This window comes from Amborella trichopoda, chromosome 7 (assembly GCF_054954075.1).
Source record: "Amborella trichopoda isolate Santa Cruz 75 chromosome 7, AtrichopodaSantaCruz75HAP2 v2.0, whole genome shotgun sequence".
Lineage (NCBI taxonomy): Eukaryota > Viridiplantae > Streptophyta > Magnoliopsida > Amborellales > Amborellaceae > Amborella > Amborella trichopoda.
The window spans coordinates 25,650,223-25,673,170 of NC_142342.1; the positions used below are offsets into that span (position 1 = coordinate 25,650,223).

The following is a 22,948-nucleotide window of genomic DNA, read 5'->3' on the forward strand; positions in this document are numbered from 1 at the left end:
CGTAGTACTTAATAAAGTACATTGATAAAGTTGATTTAAATTAATTTTCATAGTCAGCTAGTATTACTATAAGATTTTTCATGGGCAATGCTACATAATTGAAATGAATACATGGACTACAAACTCGTCAACATTAGTATTACTAAAAGACTTCTCATGGAATATGAACCTCGTTACCATCAGTGGTAACGAGCACATGCATACAAGCCCTTAAAATTGACCTGTCATATTCGGAAGGCGACCCATCTTTTGAGGAGTCATGGTCCCCCATCGATAGGGATCAAGATCCCTTGTAGTCAAGGATCAAGATCCCTTTAGATTAGGAACCTCGATCCCAATAGGTGCGGAGCGAGATCCCCTTATGGGAGGAAGCACGTACTGCCCAGGTTCTAGCTCCCGGATCGCCAGATCGAGATTCCAAGAGGGGAACGCCACCCCTCGAATAAGATCCCCACAACTATGATTCAAACATGTACTTTTATATAGTGCTTAAATTTCAAGAGCACTACTTTTTTAAGTGTTGTGTACTTGATCACCCTTGCATAGTTTGATTTTCTTTTTGACAAGGGACCCAAAATGAGTTGTATCCTCACTGCCTAGAGTGTATTGAAGGTTTTTGAGTGGTTAGAATTTGGTTTTATGTGGCTGTAATTGAGGTTAAAAGTGCCATAAGTCTTGTATTTCCAAGTAAAATTGAAGTTGTATTGTCAAGATTAAGTGTGAGTTTCAAGACTAGTACCATAGATTTGGTTTCATACACTATCAAATATTATTACCCCAAACCAACGAAATTTTTTCGTAAGGCTTCCAAGAGATTTGATGACGCTAGCAGGAATCTTGAAAAGAGACATTTAACAAATTGGGATATTTGAGAGGATAGCTTCGATGAGAGTTACCCTGCCTCCAAGAGAGAGATACCTGCCTTTCCAAGAAGCCAACCTCTTAATTTTTTTGACTATGGGGTCCCAAAGTGCCTTTATGGGATTACCTGAGCAGAGTGGTAGGCTGAGGTACTTCAATTGGTGTTGGTCTGTGCCACAGCCCAATCCACTTGCAATGAAGGAAAAGCGATAATTGGAGAATTCAATTCCTATCAGTTTTGATTTGGCCATGTTGATTTTAATGCGAAAAGCTAGTTCAAAACATCTGACGAATAACTGTAGTTGTAAGCTTGTTTGGTTATGGCAATGCAGATACCAAAATATCGTCTACATATTGGAGATGAAAGATTTCATTTCCAAACCTTGAAGGTCCACCTGAAACCTGAGAGTCCTCTTTGGTGCAGCCTAGAGAAGGACCTACCAAAGATTTTAGCCACGGTGCATAAATGAAAGACTTGCTGGCGGCATCTACTTGAATTGGAGTACCCTTTCTCCGTGACCAACTGAGATTGGAAAGCTGGTGGATGCATGGACAAAAAGATGATATGCTCGCTTATCTCAGTTCAGTAGGCAAGCTAATGCTCCCTCCAAGCCCTACTTGGGGTGGGGGCACATACTTCCTACTCGTTATGCCTATGGTTCCCCGCTAAGATATGCTACCTCGGGGAGAAATGCCAGAGAGAGACTGAGATTGATCTCACACCCACCCGTACACAAGGAAGACCTCTGAGTTGGCCCCTACTCTCAATTCATTGGATTCACTTCCTCTTCCTTCCCATAATTCTCTGCCCCTTGCCAACCATTTTGGAATTCTTTTTCCCACCCGGGTGGAATTCCTGTTTCCGATAGTGTGGAAGCTTCCCCTTCCGACCAATAGGGAAAATGTAGTTCCCTTGGAGGATAGAGGGTCCCCTTGACATAAACCTCTAGAATGGGAGAGTAGTCCTTTCGGGGCACCAATGACAAGAACTGAAAAGAGGTGGAAGACATCCAACCATAGATGCATTTCCTCCAAATCTGTTCGAATCCTAATTTGAAGAGGACTTGGTCCAGGATAAACCAACCGAAATGGTCGGAGGCCTTTCCCTAATCTGGATTCAAAATGAGACCAGGCTTCATTTGGTGCCTGTAACGTAAGGCTTCATGAGCAACACTAGCTCCATCAAGGAGCTGTCAATTTTTGACAAAACCGCTCTGATTTTGAGAAATAACTTTGATCAAGAGCAGTTCTCCGGCCTGAACTCCTGTATCCATAAACTTGGCAATGATCAGTGAGAACAGTCACTTGGTGGAATTCCTCTTAGCAGATTTTGCCAAATCCACGCGGAAGGCAATTACATGTAAATGAGCTTGCAAATTATTTTATTCCAGATATGCAGAGTTTGGTTCCAAAGGAAAAGCTTCCCTATTCACAGCTAATATTTCAAGTTCCCATTGCAAGTGTTAATAGTTTGCCGTTATATAAAGGAAAAACATAACAGGCATAAAATTAATAATTAAAACAATTAATAGAATGTCAGAGGCATGAAGTTGGAATGTTTCGTATGCATCTTTTATCATTAATGCCTTTTACAAAGTATCTACTGAGTATCTTTAGGCTATCTCCTTTTGGCATAAGCAGCAAGAAATAATAGGATACCAAAAATCAATAATTAAGAATCCTAACACATGTTTTCCACAACTAAATACCACTACATTTTAGCAGCATTCACAAAATTGAATGTAATGTACGATAAGACATACTATATTACAAACAGATGATAGTAATATAAACATACCCATTTCTTCATGGTGCTCCATAACATGGCGAGACAATCTCTCTGCTATGCCATCGAGTTGTGCTAATCTCAAAGTGGCCTGACAAGAAAGTAAGTGGGGCCCTATTTATCATAATTAATTAGGCATCAAGCAAATGTTCCATATAATGTAGATTTCAAAGTGAAGAATTGCAGGAGATTGATCTAATGATCTGATTTGCTGTTTTATAAAGGAAAACTGAAACATGAGAATCAGAAAATACCCATTGATAAGTCACACAGAGATAAGAAAATGCAAGCCCACAAGGATTCAACTTATCGAACATAAAGCAGAAAATACCTTCGTCTCAAAGTAGCTTAGACCATTTTCTTCCAATGGAATATGTTGAAGGACATGCCTAACTGGATCAAAATCCTGCACACATGCAAGTAACCACAATTGTTAAACCAAGTTGAGGATAATCGTATAACAGAGACTTCTAAACATTAACATTCAATTTCCCTGCAACTATTAACCAACAACAGACGCAAAATAATCAAAAGCAGGAAAACGTAAAAAACAACATAATGGCATAATAAGGCCTGCAAAAAAATATTATGGAACATGAATTTGAGGTGCAACATACACTTAATAGTTTACAGACTATAAAGAGGAGAGTGGACCTCTTTTGCATCACTCTCAGAGGCTGATTGAGTGAGCTGCCCCATGATACACTCCAGACCAGCTATCATATGTCATTTGGGCCTATTTTGTTTTCTTGATGTATAAAATGTTGAAATAAAAAATCACTTTCTGGCATATTTTTTATCTGGCTGACCTTTGAACAAACTTTTTGGTGCCAGTTGGCCCAAACTAGTTACCTCTGTTGTAACCATCTCAGTATCGAATATATAGCTAACAATGGAGTTCATCATGCAGCACGCACCAACACCATTGAGAATGGTTATCACTTATCAGTATCTCCATGGAGTCACAAGCATCCAATGGACCTGAGATAGCTTGTGCCTCCCCCTTTCCATGAATGTTACAACTCCACATAATGTTCAAAGTAAAATACAGGTTAACAAAGAATACCAATTTAACATAATAATGGACTTCTATCACAGAATATAAACCAAAACAGAAAACGAAAGAAAAAGGGAAAAACATATAGATGTTGAAAAATCACTTCCTATAAGTTTGAAAAACATATCTAAGTTTTCTCCCTCAAAACCTTCCTCTTTTCAGAACTTCTAAAGGGATGCCCAAATATGGTTCAGACCTATCCAATGAAAATGTATTCTAGGGCCCACTTCCAAAATTTTCTGTTCAACTGTCAACTTCGTTTCATGGATCATATAGAAAAGTGAACCTGTACAACAATGCACGTGGAACAATGAGCATCTGTTTTTCCTTTATATCTTTGAATTTGATTTGCACCAAAAGGAAAAAGAGGGGGACGAGGGGACAGCGTTATGAGCCTCAGCTGAGTCCAAAAAATATTAAAAAAAAAAGTTAAAAACATAAAAAAATAGAAATCACCAATATATCGGTTAGAAATGTTTGTTTTAAGATAATTTTGATAGTTTTTAAGATGATTTGGAAAAGTTTATATTTTCCATTTTTTAAAAAATTTTCCGAAGTATTCAAGGTATAAATCAAATTTTTCAATAGTGGATCTTTTATAAATTCTTTTCATCTTCCTTAGTCATCTAATGATTTCTATCTTAACTCTTTTAACTTTTTCTTATTTTTACTATTTTTCAGAAGTTCTCGACACTTAAAAAAAAAATTCTACATTTTACGGGGTTGTATGTAACTCGACCAAGTCCACTCGGACTTCGCCGGGTACTCACCTTGGCCAAGGGCTGAGTACTTTGGCCAAGAAGATTTCCAAAACACTAGGAAGGAGTTAATCGATCCTACTGATCACTAATGCTGATCAATTAGCTCCCACTTTAGCTAAGGAATCTGCAAGCTCATTGGACTGTCCCCACACATGCTTGAAGATCATTATCACCAATGAAACTTTGTCGAAAATCTCCTCAAAAATGTGGTTAAATCTCCCAGGCACATGAAACTGGTATAAGACCATGCAATCGTGCCCTTGACCAAAACAGAGGTCCTGCCAGGTTTCATGTTTCATAAATTCGTTAATAGCATGTGTGACTCTGCTTCAATTGCATCGTGATGACATGCCAGACCTGAATAAATAAAAAACGCTTCCTCGTGATTTCTTGCAATTCCCCCAATACCTGTCATCCGTGGGCAACCCTACAAACTAACATCAATGTTGAGTTTCACTACATGCAGAAGAGGTGGGAATCAGTGGGATGAGAGAGTTCATTTGGACATTCCATGCACAGCCCACTTCCAAAATTAACCTTCTAAAGCTGTTCTCTATTTCAAATATTAAAAAAAATATGAAATCTTTCATCAATAGTAGGATTTTCTAATGTTACTAACAAGTATGGTTCCCATAGAAGCCCAAAACAGTGCCTAATGAATTTTTAAGAACGACTTTGGGTGGGAACCAAAAACAATCTCGCATTAAATATAAAAGAAAAAATTCCACAACATCCATGGAGACCATCATTTTGCATTTCATAGATATTCTTATCCCATTCAAAAATTTTGATAATAAATGTAGAAATTCCAAAAATAATTAGGCCCAATTAAAAGAAAAATTCCGACAAGCTTTGATATATCCTACATATGAAACACATCTCCGAAATTGTGAATTGCATACTTTAGTATTTTTCATATTCCATTGGCTGCAATATCTTGCTAAGTTCCCACTTATTTCCAACTTAGTTAGAGACAAATTATTTGATAATAGATATATCCACGAACCCTATGACACAAATCGTACACCTAAGAACCTATAGCTTGAAACTCCAATTAAAATTTGAGAAAATGAGATATTAGAACCACGATAAAAACCTTCTCAAGAATCACTTGAGTCCTTATAGTGAAAGGGGCAATTCACTATAATGAAACACCCAGTTCGGGACAACTCAGGTGATTCCCCAGTTTGGGACCATTTGAGGCCAGGGACACATATGGGTCCAATCCGACTTGAGTGACTTTGAGTCGGCTCGGAAAATTGTTAGAAAGCAAAAGATCAGCATGAAATCAGAGCTGTCAGCTCCAAAATTCAAAAACTTTTGAAACTTCCCCTAGGTTCGATATCCCTTCAAACTAGGACACACCCTAAATTTCAATGGGGATGACAATTCTCCTTCAATAGGGATTGAGATCCCTCTTGGTCAGGGATCAAGGTCCCTGACTGGAGGGGAGCAAGCTCCGCAAGAGGCTCCGGTTTTAGGATTGCCAAATGCGACATTCTGGGGGGGATTGCTAACCCTCAACCATTCTCCCACTTCAAGCCTCTCATACCTTGACAGCTATTAATATCCAATACTTCAAAGAAGCACTCTATCTTCAGCTTCATTTGAATACGAAGTATGAGGCAATTATGTCAACCATGCTTTTCCAGAATACTCCTCCAGCACCAGCAGAGCCTCGATTGCCTAAATACTCCCACTGAAATTCACTTCAGCAGCTCCAGTGTTGGATATTTTCTAAGTATACGAGCATGCTCAAATTCAGATTAATGAAAGTATGGTCAACATTTAACAAAAATTATTTTCCATGTCAAATAACACACTTAACAATTACAAATACACCTGTGTATAGCTTTCAAGGGTAAAATACAATTGTGAAATACCTTATAGCCCAGATGGAAATATCAGAACTACATGAGGGCCTGTCTGAAAATTGCACACAAGACTATGCAACCTAAAGCCGAGTTATATGAGGGGTAGGGACTTGCAGGAGAGTTAGCTTGCTCTCTTCCAAACCAGAAGCAAGAATTCCCCTGGAGCTGGAATTTCTAGAATCTGGAAACTGGAAATGTTGATACCTAGAACTGGAAAATACTGTGTTTAGTATCCCATTTGGAATTCTAAAGGATTCTAGAGACTTATTCAATTGAACCTAGAAATTTGGAAACGTGCAGATCTGGAAATAAGCCGGTTTAAATTGTTCATTGAAGTTTCCATCGATGAGAGGGTGATATTTGTTCAATGAAGGAGATTTTCAAATCATAGCTCATCCACAATAGGTTCAACAAAACAAGCAGTTTAGATTTTTAAAAAAAACAAAAACCTACATATATATTTCACGGCATGGTTTCCTAAACAGAGAATTGATTCATTGGAGGTCAGGACATTCATGAAAGTTCATAACTGTTCCAATCTCAGATATCGTGTTAGTATAAAGTAATATCGATGTTTGCAACCTACCCCTTTGAGACACTTAACAGCTTCCAAAAAAAATATTTAAGACTCTAAAATAACCCTAAACAATACTAAATTTCATAAATACCCTTGTAAAGAGTTACACATGAGCAATACTCATGAACAGTAACATCAATGTTTGAAAAGGCGGAGGCCGCCGCCTAGGCGGGCACCCAGACATAACGGCAGCCCTAAGGAAAGGAGTTGGGGTGGGGGCCATATGTTGTTTTGTGTGTATGTTTTGTGAAAGTGTGTGTATGTGTTTAGTGGGTGTGTGTGCATGCGCACGTATGTGTGTGCGTGGATCTTGCATGAAATTGTCAAAGATCTTCTTTTTTTTGTTTGGATCGGTATTTGAGAGAAAGAGGTCTTGAACACTTGGAGGATATGCCGAGAGAGAGAGACAGAGTCTGTGAGAGAGAGGGACCTCGCATTGAACACTTGGAGCCATCTTCTTCTTTTTCTCCTTCTTACATGTAAAGAGGGAGAATATGGGTCCATGTGTATCTTTGTATGTGTATGTGTGCGTGTGTATGAGAGAGAGAGAGAGGCAGCGCATCGAACACTTGGAGCCCTTCTTCTTCTTCTCATATGTAGGGACAGCACATGGACCAAAGAGACAAAGATAGAGAGAACGAGAGAGAGAATCCATCTTTTTTTTATTTATTTCTTTAAGGGATGCCACTAGGTGGGCACCCAGACCGCCTAGGCGCCCGCCTTGACTGCCTAGGCCCCACCTTAAACATCCCCGCCCAAACCCCATAGCCCAGGCAGTTTCTCAGCCAGGCTGCCTAGGTGGCCAAATTTTCGTTCATTGAGTAACATGAACAACACCTGTGAACAGTAAATGAAAAATAAAAATATTAAAAAAACCCTAGAATCCCTAGAAAAAAACTTTAAAATAAATCTTGAAATTAAACAAAAATTAAAAATTGGAATAATTTTGTCCTGCATAAAGACCCCAATTAAAAAAACAAATCGCTGCTTCCAAAATGGTGCGAGGTTATATTGTGGCCTGGGTATACCCATTGACAGTATCAAAACAAGGGATACAAAATGTGCATAGAGAGAGGGTAGAAGTTAAGGTCAAGGTGGACAGAGCAGAGAGAGGTGCTGGTGAGAGTCGCGAGGTTAGGGTGAAGAGAGTAGAGAGAGTTGGTAAGAGCAAGATGGAGAGAGAGAGCACAGAGATAGGTGGTGAGAGGGTGAGGGCAGGCAGAAAAAGAGAGTAGTGATGGAAGCAGAGAGAGATTAGGTCAGTGAGAGTAGAGAGAGCTTAGGGCCAGGAGGGGCTGGTCGTTGGGAGAAACATGTGCTGCAGCTAACATGCACGAATGAAAGGAGCCATGTCTTCCAAATTGTCTGCTTCCATGTGTAGAGGTGAATATCCTAGTCTTTGGAAGGCGGAAGTCCCAAAATGTAATTGTACTGTAGTATTTCCAATTGGCAGGTGTGGAAGTGGTCCAATACAACTTCCAGTTACCAAACATCCCCTTATGATCAGTTCAGCACATCCAACTAGATTACCTATTGGGTTGGCCTTCACCATGCTCATACACTCATCACCAAGCTTAAGACGAAGATTGAAGAAAGCATAATCTAAGAAACTGATAGGGCGACAGTGGGTATATGAATTGTCTCAACCTCCAACCTGAAAGGATGTTCCCCACTGAGCATTGCATATTGCGGGAGTTCTTGGAAGAAATAGAACCAGAATTCAGTAGAGTTCCCCTTAAAGGCAAGCTTCAACAGCATATTTCATAAAACAAAATAACGTTGAATGGTCCTTCAAGCCTTGAAAGATCTGCAACGAAACCATCAACAAAGGCAGTTGTCCTTTGATTTCTAACATGGCACCGCAATGCATCTGGTCTAGGAGTTGAAGACAAACTGCATGACTTAATTACCCCCATTGGTGACGCTCTCCATGACATGCTTGTACAGTTTCCAAATTTACGTTGCTTGGGGAGTGGAAAGGATAGAGGATTAAATTTTGATTTAATTGCCATGTCAAGGGACTCTTTAAAACAAGTTTGGGTGATTTGAGAATCTCTAAGAAACTTCATAGCGGAATGGCTTCAATGGTTTCAAGAGAATAAAGTTCCATCTTATGCTTGATGTGGGTGCCAGCAACAATTTCAAGCGTTTACCCAAAGATTCCGTGCCCACATCATTTTGGTGATCATGTGGTCAATGCTCCCACCTGTAGAGGTCATTTGTGCGTTGGATGAAAACTGGTATTTTCAGTTTTCATCCAACTCATAGCGGCATTTATGGGTGAATGCAGACCTAAATGGAGGTTAAAATGGCATTCTAAGATGCCAATTCAAACCCCATAACCAAAAACAGTAGCAAATCATGGTTCATTTGGACATACAATGAGGCTTTAAAGTAATGAAACAAACACATTCTATGGGAAGCAAGTTGAATGATTAATGTCTTACAAGAATAGATACAAAATTAGAAAAACGTATACTCTTTGTAGACCCGTGATGAATTTTTAAAATAAATAAATTACCCATGATGGAGGGGGGTCAAACTTGAGAAGTTCAGGGGCAGTCAAGAAAAACCAGGACCTTAGATTTCAAGTGTAAACCAAGACCTCAAATGGTTCTCTGCAATTTAGTTTGGTTAAAAGCTTATTTTTCTGGCAGCTTGGAAGGTTAAAAGTTATTCACGTTTTCAAACATCCAAAGAATGCCAGTAGCTACTTCTAAATGACTTCTTGGTGCAGATAACAAAGCAGTTTCATAAGGAATCACATGGCCTGTATGGCAAAGGTCCTAACCAACAGGACTCTTTTGATACCTAGTTACAAAAAGGATACAGAAATCCTCCAAACTTGGAAGTTTTTCTGATTAGAATACCAGAGTTTTCACATTGTCCTTGTGTTCATTTTTTGTTGAATTTTTTTTTTTTTCTTTGAGGATATAACTTTATATGTATAGAATATGCTTCAAAAACCCACAAGATGTGGGTGTTGGCATCCCACAGACCTCGTGCTCAGAATGTACAACCAAAATAAAGTGACCAGACTTAAGACGGGAAAGCAGGGCCAAAAACAAGAGCAGAAAGTTATAGTGAGAGAGAAGAGGAATTGCTAGAGGGTAGTAAGAAGAAGAGAACGGAGAGAGAGTTTAGGTCAAAAGGAGCTGCAAAAATGAGAAACCGTGAGCTAAAGTGGGAGGGAGAGGGAAGAAAAAGGTAAAAAGGACAGTTTGGAGGAGGATTGTGGGAAAAAAAAGACATGGATAGCCAAAAAGTGAGGAAAAATTCGCTTATAAGGAAAGAGCTGGGTTTCCAGGGGGGGGTGTATGAGCGGGCTACCAGGACAGAGCAAGAGAGAGAAGTGATAGAGCAGTTGGGCAACTGGTGATGGGGAAAATAGAGGAGAGTAGTGTCAGGGAAAAAGGAAAAGAGGAAAGAGGTAGAATACAAATGCAATCTCTGATTGTGAGGTAACCAAGAGGATGATAGTTCAAGATATTTTTTAGCAAGTAAGAGTGGGTTGAAGGTGGGGAACACTATGCCTCATTGGTCGACAACACCTTTATTGTCCAACTCTTTAGTTCAAATAATAGTTGTTGGGATCAGGATTGGGGCTGGGAGCACAATTGGGATCCAAAGCGGGGGATTGTCAAATGCTGGAAGATCCCTATAGTTGGGAGCGCCGTCCACACAATGTATATAGAGAATAGACTCTCAAATGTTAGGGATCGAGATTCCAACCTTTAGGGGATCATGATCTTGACCTTTTGGAACCTTGATCAACCTTAAAGAGTATGTATAGTCCAGGATTATAGATACTCTTTATAGTAGGAATCTCTTCATTTAAAGCCAGCAAGCTATCCAAATTATTAAACATATGGTTGTGTTGCTAGCTGGCTATAAATTAAGAAAATCATCAATTTGGTTGTTCTCTTGGTCTTTAAAGTTGGGATCAAGATCCCAAATAGTAGGACTCAAGATCCTTAACAATGGGGATCAAGATACCAAAATTAAATATCGAGATCCTTTCCCCGGAGCAACCAAATTAATTGCCACCTATGTTGGGAGGTCCCAGCATCATGGAAATATTCTGTGTACCTCCAATGGAATGTGCCATTGTAACACAAGAATTAGGAACACCCAAAGACAACATCGCTATGGATTGAGACCTTCAATGGCTAAATTTATTGAAAGTCAAAAAACCATTTCAGAAGAACCCGAGAAACACCAAATACCAAATTTATCCCCAAAAAACAAAAATAAAAATCTAGTGAACAACCACTACACTAATGATAGTGCCATTTCTGTTATGTAGATCTTGGTGTTCCTAAGGTTTTTGGTCACAAGTTTCGAACTTTTAAGTAGATATAGCAGACATTCTTAGAAGGAGATCTGAGATGGGGGAGCTAGATTTTGTCAACCCCAGACCTGCAAAAAAGTCACCATGCCAAAAAACTGAAAGCCATAAAGAAAAAGGTTTTGTTATTAAGCTTGATACAAGCTAGACTAGCTTGATACAAGCTAGAAACTGTGAAAATGCCTCTTTTTGCATGCCAAAAAAGCTTCCTGTAGACTTGCCCCAAGGCCTCCAGTCTGGTGGTGCAACACCTGCTCTACACGAGTAAGGGCAAGGGTTCAAAGTTGAAACCTAGGAGGTAATCCCCCATACAAACCAAGGTAATCTGCCTAAAATTATAAAGGGAGAACATAAATGAAGGACTTCACTCTCCCATTTCTAATGTTTTAACTTGTGAGTAAATTGGCAAAGCATACATAAGCAAGGAACTAAAAACACTAGATGATCCAAATATGAACTGAAGCATTATTTTACTTTTTGTAGGTACTAGTATGCCATTTTACAAGTCAAAGCTCTAATCTTTCTGGGTTTAAAGTTGACTAGGAAAGAGACTCCATCTGAAATTTAATGAATTCTATCATGCAGAATATTTTTTGCCCTACACCAATCCCATGTGTGTGACATGAAACTCTTTTCTAGTGGTATGTAGCACACGAACAACTAAAATTCTGAAAACAACAAAAGACAACCAAAACCATAAAACAGTAAAAGAAATGTTGTGAATTGGGAGGATGTGAGTTCAAAACAATGAGAATATAGATAACCACCTACAACATAGCAGACATTCTAATAAACAAATATCAAGTAAATTACATAAAATTGACAAAAACCTCCTCATAAAATTCTTCCTCTAAACTTTCAGTTGTTTGACCATGTGGCTTGATTCCATAAATAAAAACTAAATCTTCAGAGTTCGATGGAAGAGTAAGCCGTTGATGAGGAGGAAGGATGGCAAGAGCTCGTGCAATAGCAGCAGCTTGTACTGCCCGAACTGGGACCTGCATGGCAATTTCAAAAAGTAAAACTAAAAAACCACATGATTATTATTTATCGAAAATTAACACAACTGCTTCACAAATGAAAAGCATGCATGGGACAGCATGTCTGGATTCTCTATTTCTGTAACAATCCAATAACAAATCCATTCATAAACTAAGTCAAAACACACCCGCATTTGGATCACCATTTAGTAAGTATTCATGCAACTACCTTGCCAATGTCTAGTGTGAATGACAAATGACATTGTGATTATATTAGGAAAAGAAGCTTTGATGAATTAACTGAGGTTTCCTTGGGCATGTAAAATTCAGACATAACCAAAAGTAAAGCTAACATGTAAACATCTACAATAGTTGAAAATAAAAAATTATACGTAACTTCTTATTGAAACTCAGGAAATGTATATATTGAATTGCATCCAAAAATAGTCACAGACAAACACCAAAGTTGTCTTGAGTAATCAAAAGAGTGTAAAGAAGAGGAGAACAATTAGATAGGATCTAGTGAGAAAAAGAGAAAACGAAGAGGAGAGAGAGCGAGATGTGTGAGAGATAGAGAGAAAAAAAAGAGTGGCATGTTATCCTCATGTAACCTCCACCCCTCTTATTTATATTATGTTGTAACCTAATTACAATGTCGAGACAAAAGTGCCCTTACTTAGAGAAATAAGACAAATTGCCCATCAAATACAATAAAGCTTAATTATTTTATTTCCAGCACTCCTTCTCAAGCTGGTGCATAGATATCAATCATGCCCAGCTTGCTTGTGATATCATGTAATATGTCCAATTCAACAACTTTAGTGAAGATACCTGCAACTTGATCTTTAGACTTCACATGGAGTATGAATGTGTTATCCTCATGTCACCTCTTTCCTCTTACTTATATTATGTTATGACCTAATTACAATCTCTAGACAATACTGCCTTTACTTAGAGAAATGAGACAAATAAGTCCTAAACAAAGATAAAAGACAGTTCTGCCCATTAAATACAATAAAGCTTAATTCTTTTATTTCCAACAACCAACACATACAACTAATAGAAAGCAGCGAAAAGAGAAACAGGCAAAAATTGAAAATAAAAAGCATTACTAATTGCCATCTCTCCATCAGGTGGGTCCATCTCTCAAACAAAAAGACTCTACAGCTCCGCCCCATTTTTACTAATCAATTGGCTTCTCATTTGCTTCACCCCAAGGGTCCATTTCACTCCCCAAGAAAAATTTCATGGAGATGATTTAAATCTTGATACTGTTGGAAGATTCAAATCCTTGATTTGAATATACCTTGTTCAGTGAGCATCTCAATGAAATCTTGGAAATATGTTTTCACTATTTGGCTCAACCAGCAAATTTATTTCCAGAGAAGATATACAAAATTACAGAACAGGCTAGAGAGCGAAAAAATGTAGAGTTTTGTGTCCAGTGATAAACCAACTACAAGGAAGTGATTGAGAAGAGCACAATGAAACAGAGCCAGCCCTCTATTTGCTGTATTGATCACCTTGAAATGAAAAAAACCAAATCGTGGTTAGAACCAATAACGGAAATAGAGAATTTGCATCAAAAGAGAGAAGTTGAGAAGGGGGAAATAGGGATCAAGAGAGAGGGGCTTCTAAGGATTGTCAGTAGATAGAGAAAGGAGGAATAAGTTTTTTTGGGTTGAGAGGGAGAGGAGGAAGAAACTAGGTTTGTGGGTATAGAGAAAGAGGAAGGAGATATTGGGTTTGTGGGTTGAGTGACAGAGGTACTGACGATGATGATGATGATCGTTGAGTAACAGAGGTGGGCATGGGAGAATTGGAGTTTGTGGTTCTCGAGTGAGGATGGAGAAGCGGGTTCCATGGAGGGAGAGAGGGATAGAGAGACATGAGGTGGGCTTGGAGATAAGAGGGGAGTAAGGTTTGGGGTGTCAGAAAGTGAAGTGAGAGAGTGGGGATGTTAGGAGAAGAGGGAGGAGCAGGGAAAGCGAGAGGAGAGGAGGGGGAGAGGAGAGAGAGAGGAGCTTTAGAATAGGTCCAATCTCAATTCCTCCCTCTTAAATGGGCTCTATCTCTCTCAAATGGAGAGCTGTAATGGATAGAAGTGCAGAGAGCAGGGGCAGAAGTTGTAATGGGGGAAATTAGCATAGGATGTGGATTGCTGCAAAACCTTGATGGAAGAATGTAGGAAGCCGGTCCAAATAGCTATGAAACCATCAATAGCGAGCACAATCCAAGTGATACCAGAACCTCTAATAGAGAGAAATTACCACACTCTGTAAGTACGCAACAAATGTGTCAAAACCCCTTTTGAGAGAGAGAATAAGATTACCACTCTCTGTAAGTAGGCAACAAAAGCATCGAAACTCTTTACAAGAGAGACTATTACAAAGAGATACAGAGTGAGAGAGAGAATACACTCCCATATAGTGGTGAAAGAGGGAAGGAGAGAGAGAGACTAGGGCCCCCTTACATAGAGAGATACCAATTAGGGGGAAGTCGGAAGTGGGTAACCAAGCTTTAGTCAGAAAAAATGGAGGGTGAAAGAGAGATGGAACAGAGGGAGGAAGAAAGAAGGAAATTCTTAGGTTTGCTGAGGATAGGGTTTCGGCCTTCTTCGTTTAGGGATGGAGAAGATTTACTTCAAGGGAAGTTTTCTTCCCACCTAAAAGTTGAAGATTTATTTCCAAATAATGTGGAAAAAACAGCATTCACAAGAAGATTATTTGTTTGAGTTTTCTCTAGCATTTTTAGCCTCAGATATCATAGACAACTCGTTCCAGGGAATGAATTTTTCCAAAAATAAATCATGAGGACCCAAACAGGCCCTAAATGTGGTCAGATGATATACCTCCTGCTACCATAGGCAATGATCTACTCTAACTACTCCACTGCTCTTCATGGGACCTCACTTTCTTGAATACATTAAAAGAATCTCCCACCACATGTGTGCCAAAGAAGAACAAAACTAAGATTCGCAAGCCATTCGCTAGTGGTATTGCTTCTCCTCTTATTGCATCACCAACCCCACCGAACATGCATACACGATGCATATGTTTACGACCAAATCTCTAATTATACTCCCAACCATAGTTACTGGGATCGCTCAAAAGCACTCGCTCTAGCTCTAAAAGCTCGATCCTATGCTCTGGGACACGGGATCTCGATTCCAGATGATTTTTGAATTTTTTGAATTGAAGATCTAGATCCCTAGTTAATGGGTCCAGATACCTCTCATCCAAATCATGGATCAATGATTAAGTGCAATCGAACCTCCACCAAGGTGGAATGAGTATCTTTTACATAACCATAAAGATCATATTTCTCTAAAAATTCTAAAATTTGAATTGGCTTAGAGATCTTTTGGGCAAAGGAAAAGACCTTGACATGGTCTTTATTGAACCAGAGAAAGCTTATCATAGAGTACCTAGAGATTTGATTTGATGGCTGTTAGAAAAGAAATGTATCTCAAGACACTACATCGACTTGGTGAGAGATTTGTGAGTGCCAACTAATGTATGAACAACTAGTGGAGAGACGAGTGAGTTTCCAGTAACAATAGGTCTACATCAAGGGTCAGCATTGAGCCCATAACTCTTTGTCATAGTTATGGAAGACTCATCTAGACACCTACATTGATTGATGAGACCTAAAACGACATCAGCACAAAGTTAGAAGTTTGGAGAGATGCTCTAGAATCTAAAGGTTTTAAACTTAACCAGACTAAGGCATAGTATAGGAATGCAAATTTAGTAATAATTGGAGTAGAGACGAGGAAGTAGTTAAGATTGATGGCTAAGAAATACCAAAAAGAGGGCACTTTCGATATCTTGGGTCAATAATCCAGGAAAATAGCAATATTGAGGAACATGTCGCATATAGAATTAGAGCTGGGTGGGCGATGTGGAGATGTGCGACCGGAGTTTTATGTGATCACCATATACTCATGAAGTTGAAGGGCAAGTTCTATAGGATAGCTGTGAGACCAGCTTTACTTTATGGGGCAGAATGTTGGGCAGTCAAAAAACAACATACCCATAAAATGAGTATAGCTGAAATGAGGATATTGAGATGAATAAGTAGAAAGATAAGAAGGCATAAAATTAAAAATGAATACATCCAAAGAGTTTAAGTGTGGCATCAATAGGCAATAAAATGATAGAAAGTAGACTTAGGTGTGCTAGCCATGTGTAGAGTGGGCCCAATACAGCACTTGTTAGAAGGTACGAGTTAGTTCAAGTAGAATGTTCAAATAGGGCAAGGGGTAGACCGAAAATGACATGGTTGGAAGTAGTGAAAAAAGATATGGGGACTTATGGCCCCACTGAAGGTATGGCACTTGATAAAGCAAAATGGCGGACCAGAATTTGTGTAGCCAACCCTAATTAGTTGAGAAAAGGCTTCAATGATGATGATGATGATCGACCAGTTAAGAAACAATCACAATGCCCACAATGGCAAGCAGGGTTTGAAGCTTAAGTTTGAATTTTAAACTTGTAAGTCACGAAATAAACACTATAACATACAAGTGGCTATCATATTATGTTGTGGAACCGTAGAACCGTAGATAAAGGAGAGCAACTGCAAAGCTAAAGCTTTGTTATGTCCTACCCAAAATCATTTTTATTTCAATTACTGGAAGGACAATAAGCTTTATATAATTAATCTTTCTTTCTAATGCCCTCACGTTGACCATATCCACCATTACAAAGATCATTGCAGACCGATACTCCCTTTGCCTTTCCCACCCTATTTTCTTCCTCGGAATCGAGAGAATGTTTGACCAGTTGCATGCCCAATTTCTTTAAATGGAAGGACCCACATGAGGGAAAACAAGGACACCGATTTCCATTAAACTCTAGAGCTTCTTTCCTGCCTAGGGACTGAAATTTGAATCCTCATTTTGTGTTTTCAGTTTCACTTCTTACTTATGAAACACACTCTAATGATAACAAAAATTTAAAAAAATATTTCAAAAACAGGAGTCTTTGTATTTAATAATACTTTTATTTTCAACTCAAAAAAATATTAATCATATTGTTCAACGAACTTTTGTTCCAGAGTTCGAGTGTCCTAGTTAAGTGCTCTTGGGAAGCATCAACTTCTAGCTGGATGGACCTCGATCCCCTATGCTTTGTCATTCAATCAGAAACAAATTTGAATTGCACTCCCTTCATGTTGGGATCATGATCCCTTAAACTCACGATGTACAGATCTCAATCCTTATCCCACAAATCTTTGTGCATCTCTTGATCCCGCGAGCCGGATCTTGATCAGGGATCTAACCTCTCTCCCCATCCCATAACATGCTCCCAATCCAGAGGGGCCCAGAATACCCATTTCAATTTGTTGTATAACACTCAGCTCTACTAGTTGATGGGAGAGCCAAAGTTCAAGCACTTGCCCAAATTCTCACTCCAGCACCTTAAATCTTCTCTAGTAGAACCACCCAAGACCTCATGTCATAGCCAATACCTACCGTCAAAAATAATTTGATTTCTTTATTTTCATATGACCCATATTAACACAGAGCAGCATGGCCTCCACAAAGTCCTCCCTGTATGAAAGGCACTACAAAGCCTCCATCCTGTACATATGAACTACAATTTAGTCTATCCTATTTTTTTGTTATGAACTACAAATAGTCATCAAATCATATATGAATAACTATCTCAATGCAAAGGATAGCACTTTTCCTTTCAAGATAGGAGGCATCATTGGCTTCCTTCCTACTTGCAACATATCCCCTAGTCTTGTCTGAGGTGCCATCATTTGCTCTTCAAACTAAAGCTAGGGTATGTGTGACTGTTTTACCGAAACAAAAGATCCCATCTTCCAAGAAGAATAACATTTGTAAAATCTTTCAATTGATAACTACATGGGTAAATGCGTTGTCTGTTTTTATACTAAGAAGATATGATCTGATTCTTTTTCTTTAATAAGAACCATATCATTCAGTCTCAAAAAAAACATGTGAATGTTCAAAGATCTTTTTCAGCTGACTTCTAGGAGCCCGCCCAGGCGGTCAAGGCATCACCTAAGCGCTATTGTCTGGGCACCCACCAAGGTGCCGCCCCGTGATAACTTGCAGGCGAGCAGAAAAAAACCCTCGATAAGTGTAAAAACTGTAATGTTTTCCCCCTAAAAAAGGGGGGAAGAGGGTTTTAAGGGGTATTCTAAACCCTCAATAGAAAATCCGTGGCCTTTTGGGCGAGAAAAACCCCTCAAAAACCACTCATTCATCGAAAGATTGATAAATATTTTATTTTTTCAATTTCTTACCAAAACGAAGCCAATAGTTCCTTGGTGGATTTGGAGCTCCTAGTAGTTGATTTTGGGAACTTTTGGCGAATAGACGAGATTTGCATCGACATCAATTTGATTTTGATCTTTTTAAAGTATTATCATATTTGAAAGAGGGTTTTGATTTTATTTTGCTACAACATGTTATGAATCATGTATTTTTTCTTTCACTTTTTTTTTCTTTTACGATATATTTACATGTTTGTAGTTAAAAGGTTGATTTTTTTGGCGATTTATTGATTTTTTTCTCACTTGGAAGATGAAATTGAGCATATATCGTTTTCTTTTATGAATAATTGATTCCTTTTTTGTACAATGTGTCTTATTTTGATATTCTATGTTTTTTGTTTAGTTTTTTGATAAATAATTGATTATGTGATATTTTAATGGGTTAAGTTTCATGTGGAAGTGAAACTAAAGTCTTAAAATGCCTTATTCATGTTATTCATTTAAGAACTCCCTTGTTTTTTATGTTTGGGGGGGGGGTGGGGGTGGGGTGGCGTGGGTTGGCGTGGGGTTGGGCGGAGGGGGGGGGGGGGGTGGGGTGGTGGAGTGGGGTGGGTTGGGGTGGGGTTGGGCGGGGGGGGGGGGGGGGGGGGGGGGGGGGGGGGGGGGGGGTGGTGTTTATTTTGGTGAGGGCACCCTATCCCTTGGCGCCCGCCCGACCACCTAGGCGGCCAGGCACCCAAACCGCCTAGGCGCCCAAATCCGCTTTTTTTTAACATTGGGATGAGTCAGTGATATTTTTCTGTTCTATGTTGATATGTGATAAAAAGCATATTGTGCTCTTGGGATTCTAATGGACATATTAGGTGAAATCCTTTTGCAATAAAAGGATGTTGGTAAAGGAGACATCCCCTCTTGACCCATCTGAAGCATTCACACGCCACCGAGGATTTTGTTTTTTAGATTGGTTGTTGCAAAAGCCAAAACCTTAACAGGGGATCCCAGACAAAATCATGGTATATCTTTCCCCAATGTCTTGAATGTGTAGAGGGGCAAGGGAAAGGGTGGCTCATCTTATCATGCGTTGTAAATTTGCAAGGAGAATATGGGACCTTTTTTTTTTCTTTCTTTTTTTTATATTTTTTATATGTGGGTATTATGAGGGCAACGTTGGGCACTTTAGAGCAGTATCTTCTACTAGAGCCCAAATATCATGGAAACGTTGTTCTTCTGCTACTATGGAGTATTCAAAAAGAACGTAATGATCGTATTTTGAACTACGTGGCAAAGACGATTAATGACGCAATCATAACATGGGCTTTATGTACAAGTTGATAATTGCATCCCATTTTGAGGATTCATCATACCAAATCTTTAGTGAGATTGGGAGTGAGTTATCAACAGAGTTCATCCAATTGTCATGTGGAGATTGAGTGGGAACCCCAATTGAGGGAACTCTTAAAATTAACTTCGAAAGGAGCTCCACGGGAAACCAAGTCTAAGAGAGGTGGAACGTGTTCTCAAGAAGTATTTGAGGAATGTGAAATAACCTTCTCCAGAACCCGAAACCAAGTCCATTGGAAACCAAGTCCAAGACATGTGTGGCACGCAAGGTAGGCTTAAAAAAATTTAGTACAACAGGGTTTTGGAAGTATTGAGGTCTCCTAGTTCAAATAAAATTTGGTAATGGTTGAACAGTAAAATGATAAAGGTTAAATAAGATTAGGACCAATTGGTATTAGACCAATTGGTGTTAGATTTAGAGGTGTTATAGGGGTTGAAGTTGTTGATAAATTGCAGGTCCAGCAAAGGAAGTTAATTAATTTGACGGTAATGAGGTGGAATCAGGGCTACTTTAGGAAACTAACTTAAATTGTGAAACAAGGAAAAAAACAAACTAACTAAAAAGAAAGAATACTACTAAATTTCGAAGGCTTTCAATTTTCTGATGTATGGACCAATTAATCTTCTGGAAGAATTACCTGTCAAGAAGATTACCTAGGTTCCCTACCTTAGGGTATCTAGGACTCTATAGTGATTTAAAAATCGTCAATCCAAATAGCAAGCAACAGATTCGGATAGGATATGGGGGGTGGGAGATCCAGGTCTATAGAACCCCATTAACCACCTAATTTTCACTGATTTTATTTCTTAATATTTTCTAGGGTCCTATGTTATATAAACCTTAGAGAATAGGTAGATACAGATCGGAACCGCCAAACTAGATTGGCCCCTGCGAGTGACTGGGTCAGCCATTTGATCCAGGATTTAAAACACTGGTGGAAACAATGCACCCCAACACACATAAGAATATAAAATTCATCCCTAATTTTTTCATTCAATGATCAGAGTGAGCTAGTATAATTCCGTTTTTAACATATGGAAATCCCAGTAATGAAACTGAAATAATAAGGGCAAATTACAGAAGGTACAAGAATGGTATGACCCATATGAATGCACATTGATCATCATTTGCGTGTGTAATCAAAAGCCCTACCACCAAACCCATTCATTCATAAAAAGGAATCCGCAAATAGATGGATGGCAAATCCAGCCAGGATAGGGTAAATGCAACACGCCTTCCTAGCCTTAATGCAAGACTTGTCCACCATCACAACACCCAAAAATCTTTAAAAAGGGCATACAATACAGAGATTCAAATTGATAACTAATTCCATTTAGATTCAGAGAGAAAAACAGGTTCCATTTGGAATTCTTGCTATACAATCAACTGTGGCATAATTTGCACAACTGTGGCACAATCAATCAGCACTTGATCTCCGCAAACAAAAAGTTCATTGACCATATGGATTGTATTCGGGAATTGCAATTGGAAGAGAACGATAGAGATATAAACAAGGGAAGAAGGCATCGGAGATAAATAAGAATAGAGAGTGGTGTACCTCAGGGCGATCCGCTGAGATGGAAGGGAGAAGGCCCAAGGATCTAGCAGATCTCACAGAATTGAGAAGCTTCTCTCCAACCTTAGACAGATCCATTCCTGAACAGAAAATAGCAGGAGATGATCCTCGTTCAAAGGGGAAGAGAATAATAATGCAGAAGAATTGGCCCTCTGATAAAGCAGCATGATAGGAGGCGAAGCATGATCTGATGATATGGTGGATTGGAAGGCATCAGAGAGAGAAAGCACAAAGCTCAACCCCCTCTCTCTCCACTGATAGAACCAAGCTTCTTCCTTTCCTGAATCAGAGCGAAATGTGGAGCATTTCCACGATCACGTCAAAACTAGTGCTACTTGTAATCTACGAGAAGATTGATTTAAATTCAAGTACTTTAAGCTTTATCTCTCTAGCAAACACAACTCCCCAGAAGTAATTCTTTGATCATGTGATGTCTCTGTCTCCGACAAGCTATTCTCCCTCTTCCTCTTATTTCTTCTGCCCTACTGGCGCGCTGGCTGGCTGTTGCAATCGAAGACTTGAGGAGAATGCAGGAAAAGTCGTGCACCGCTCTTCCAACTATTATGCACCACGGGTAAGCTTTCAATAACTCACCTAGTTGTATGCCTCACCTAGGTGTGGTTTGCATGAGGTCGCAACCTTAAACCATCTAATTATGGCGCACATTTAATTTTTATCATAACATGTCATTTTGGCGTAAAAAAAATTGAATATCATCTTGAAATTTATTTTCATACTTAATTATAAAATTTAAAAGGAAAAATTACATATAGCTGTTATATTTTGAATTATTACGGATGTACCGAATAGTTTCCGTTATTACATGTCTATCCGTTTTTTACTTTTCATAACGTAAATTTAAAAAAAAACAACTTTACCCTTTTTCGGGTATTGAACAACAGAATTGAAAGATTTTTTGGATGTTCAACATTCGAATTAAATGTATTTTTGGTTGTTGAACAACCAAAAAGATGTTGAATTTGGTTGTTTAACAACCAAAATTTATCAATTTTAGGTTTTTCTTTTTATATATAAAGTTGGGAGAAAACGAACAAAATACAGAATTATACGTGCATCCTACCCCTTTTATTGTCTCCCCAATACAGTACCCCATAAAATTGAAGAGATTGACTCACTATTTGATCGTGATTGGTACTGTTCTTACTCTTGCCTTAGACTGTCAACTAATTTATGTTTATTTTGTCACAATTAATATAATATTATATTTTTTTATTAGTATTTATTGTGTGTTGTTGATTAATAAATAAAATTTGTTAAATATTGTTGAAGTTGTTTGTTTGTATAATTATTTGTTGTTTGTATTAAAATTTATTGTTTGTATTATGTTGATAAATTGTATTCCTTGTTTTGGCTAAATATTGTTCAACTTGTTTATTTGTATTAATATTTATTGCTTATTTTGTGTTTATTTGAGTATTTGTTGTTGTTTTTTGTTTATTATTTACTTGACTTTTTTTAGTAATACACTATTTCAATCTATTATGTAATACTCACATTTTATCAACCCTAAAGT

The 22,948-nt window shown here is 38.5% G+C and overlaps 1 protein-coding gene across 15 annotated transcripts in view; it reads right to left on the reverse strand.

Moving 5' to 3' along the window:
- LOC18426787 (coiled-coil protein) overlaps positions 1-21,876 on the reverse strand; it is a 126,372-nt gene extending 104,496 nt beyond the window's left edge. For all 15 annotated transcript variants that reach the window (XR_016059943.1, XR_016059947.1, XR_016059945.1 and 12 more), the window contains exons 1-4: positions 21,397-21,876; positions 12,095-12,262; positions 2,979-3,053; positions 2,660-2,738 (exon numbers count right to left, since the gene is read on the reverse strand). Coding sequence is in view for 4 of the 15 variants with exons in the window: in XM_088872834.1 (XP_088728960.1) it covers positions 2,660-2,738; positions 2,979-3,053; positions 12,095-12,262; positions 21,397-21,492 (418 nt within the window). In the remaining 11 variants the exon portion in view is untranslated. The remainder of the gene's footprint in view (positions 1-2,659; positions 2,739-2,978; positions 3,054-12,094; positions 12,263-21,396) is intronic.
- Positions 21,877-22,948: the final 1,072 nt, after the last annotated feature.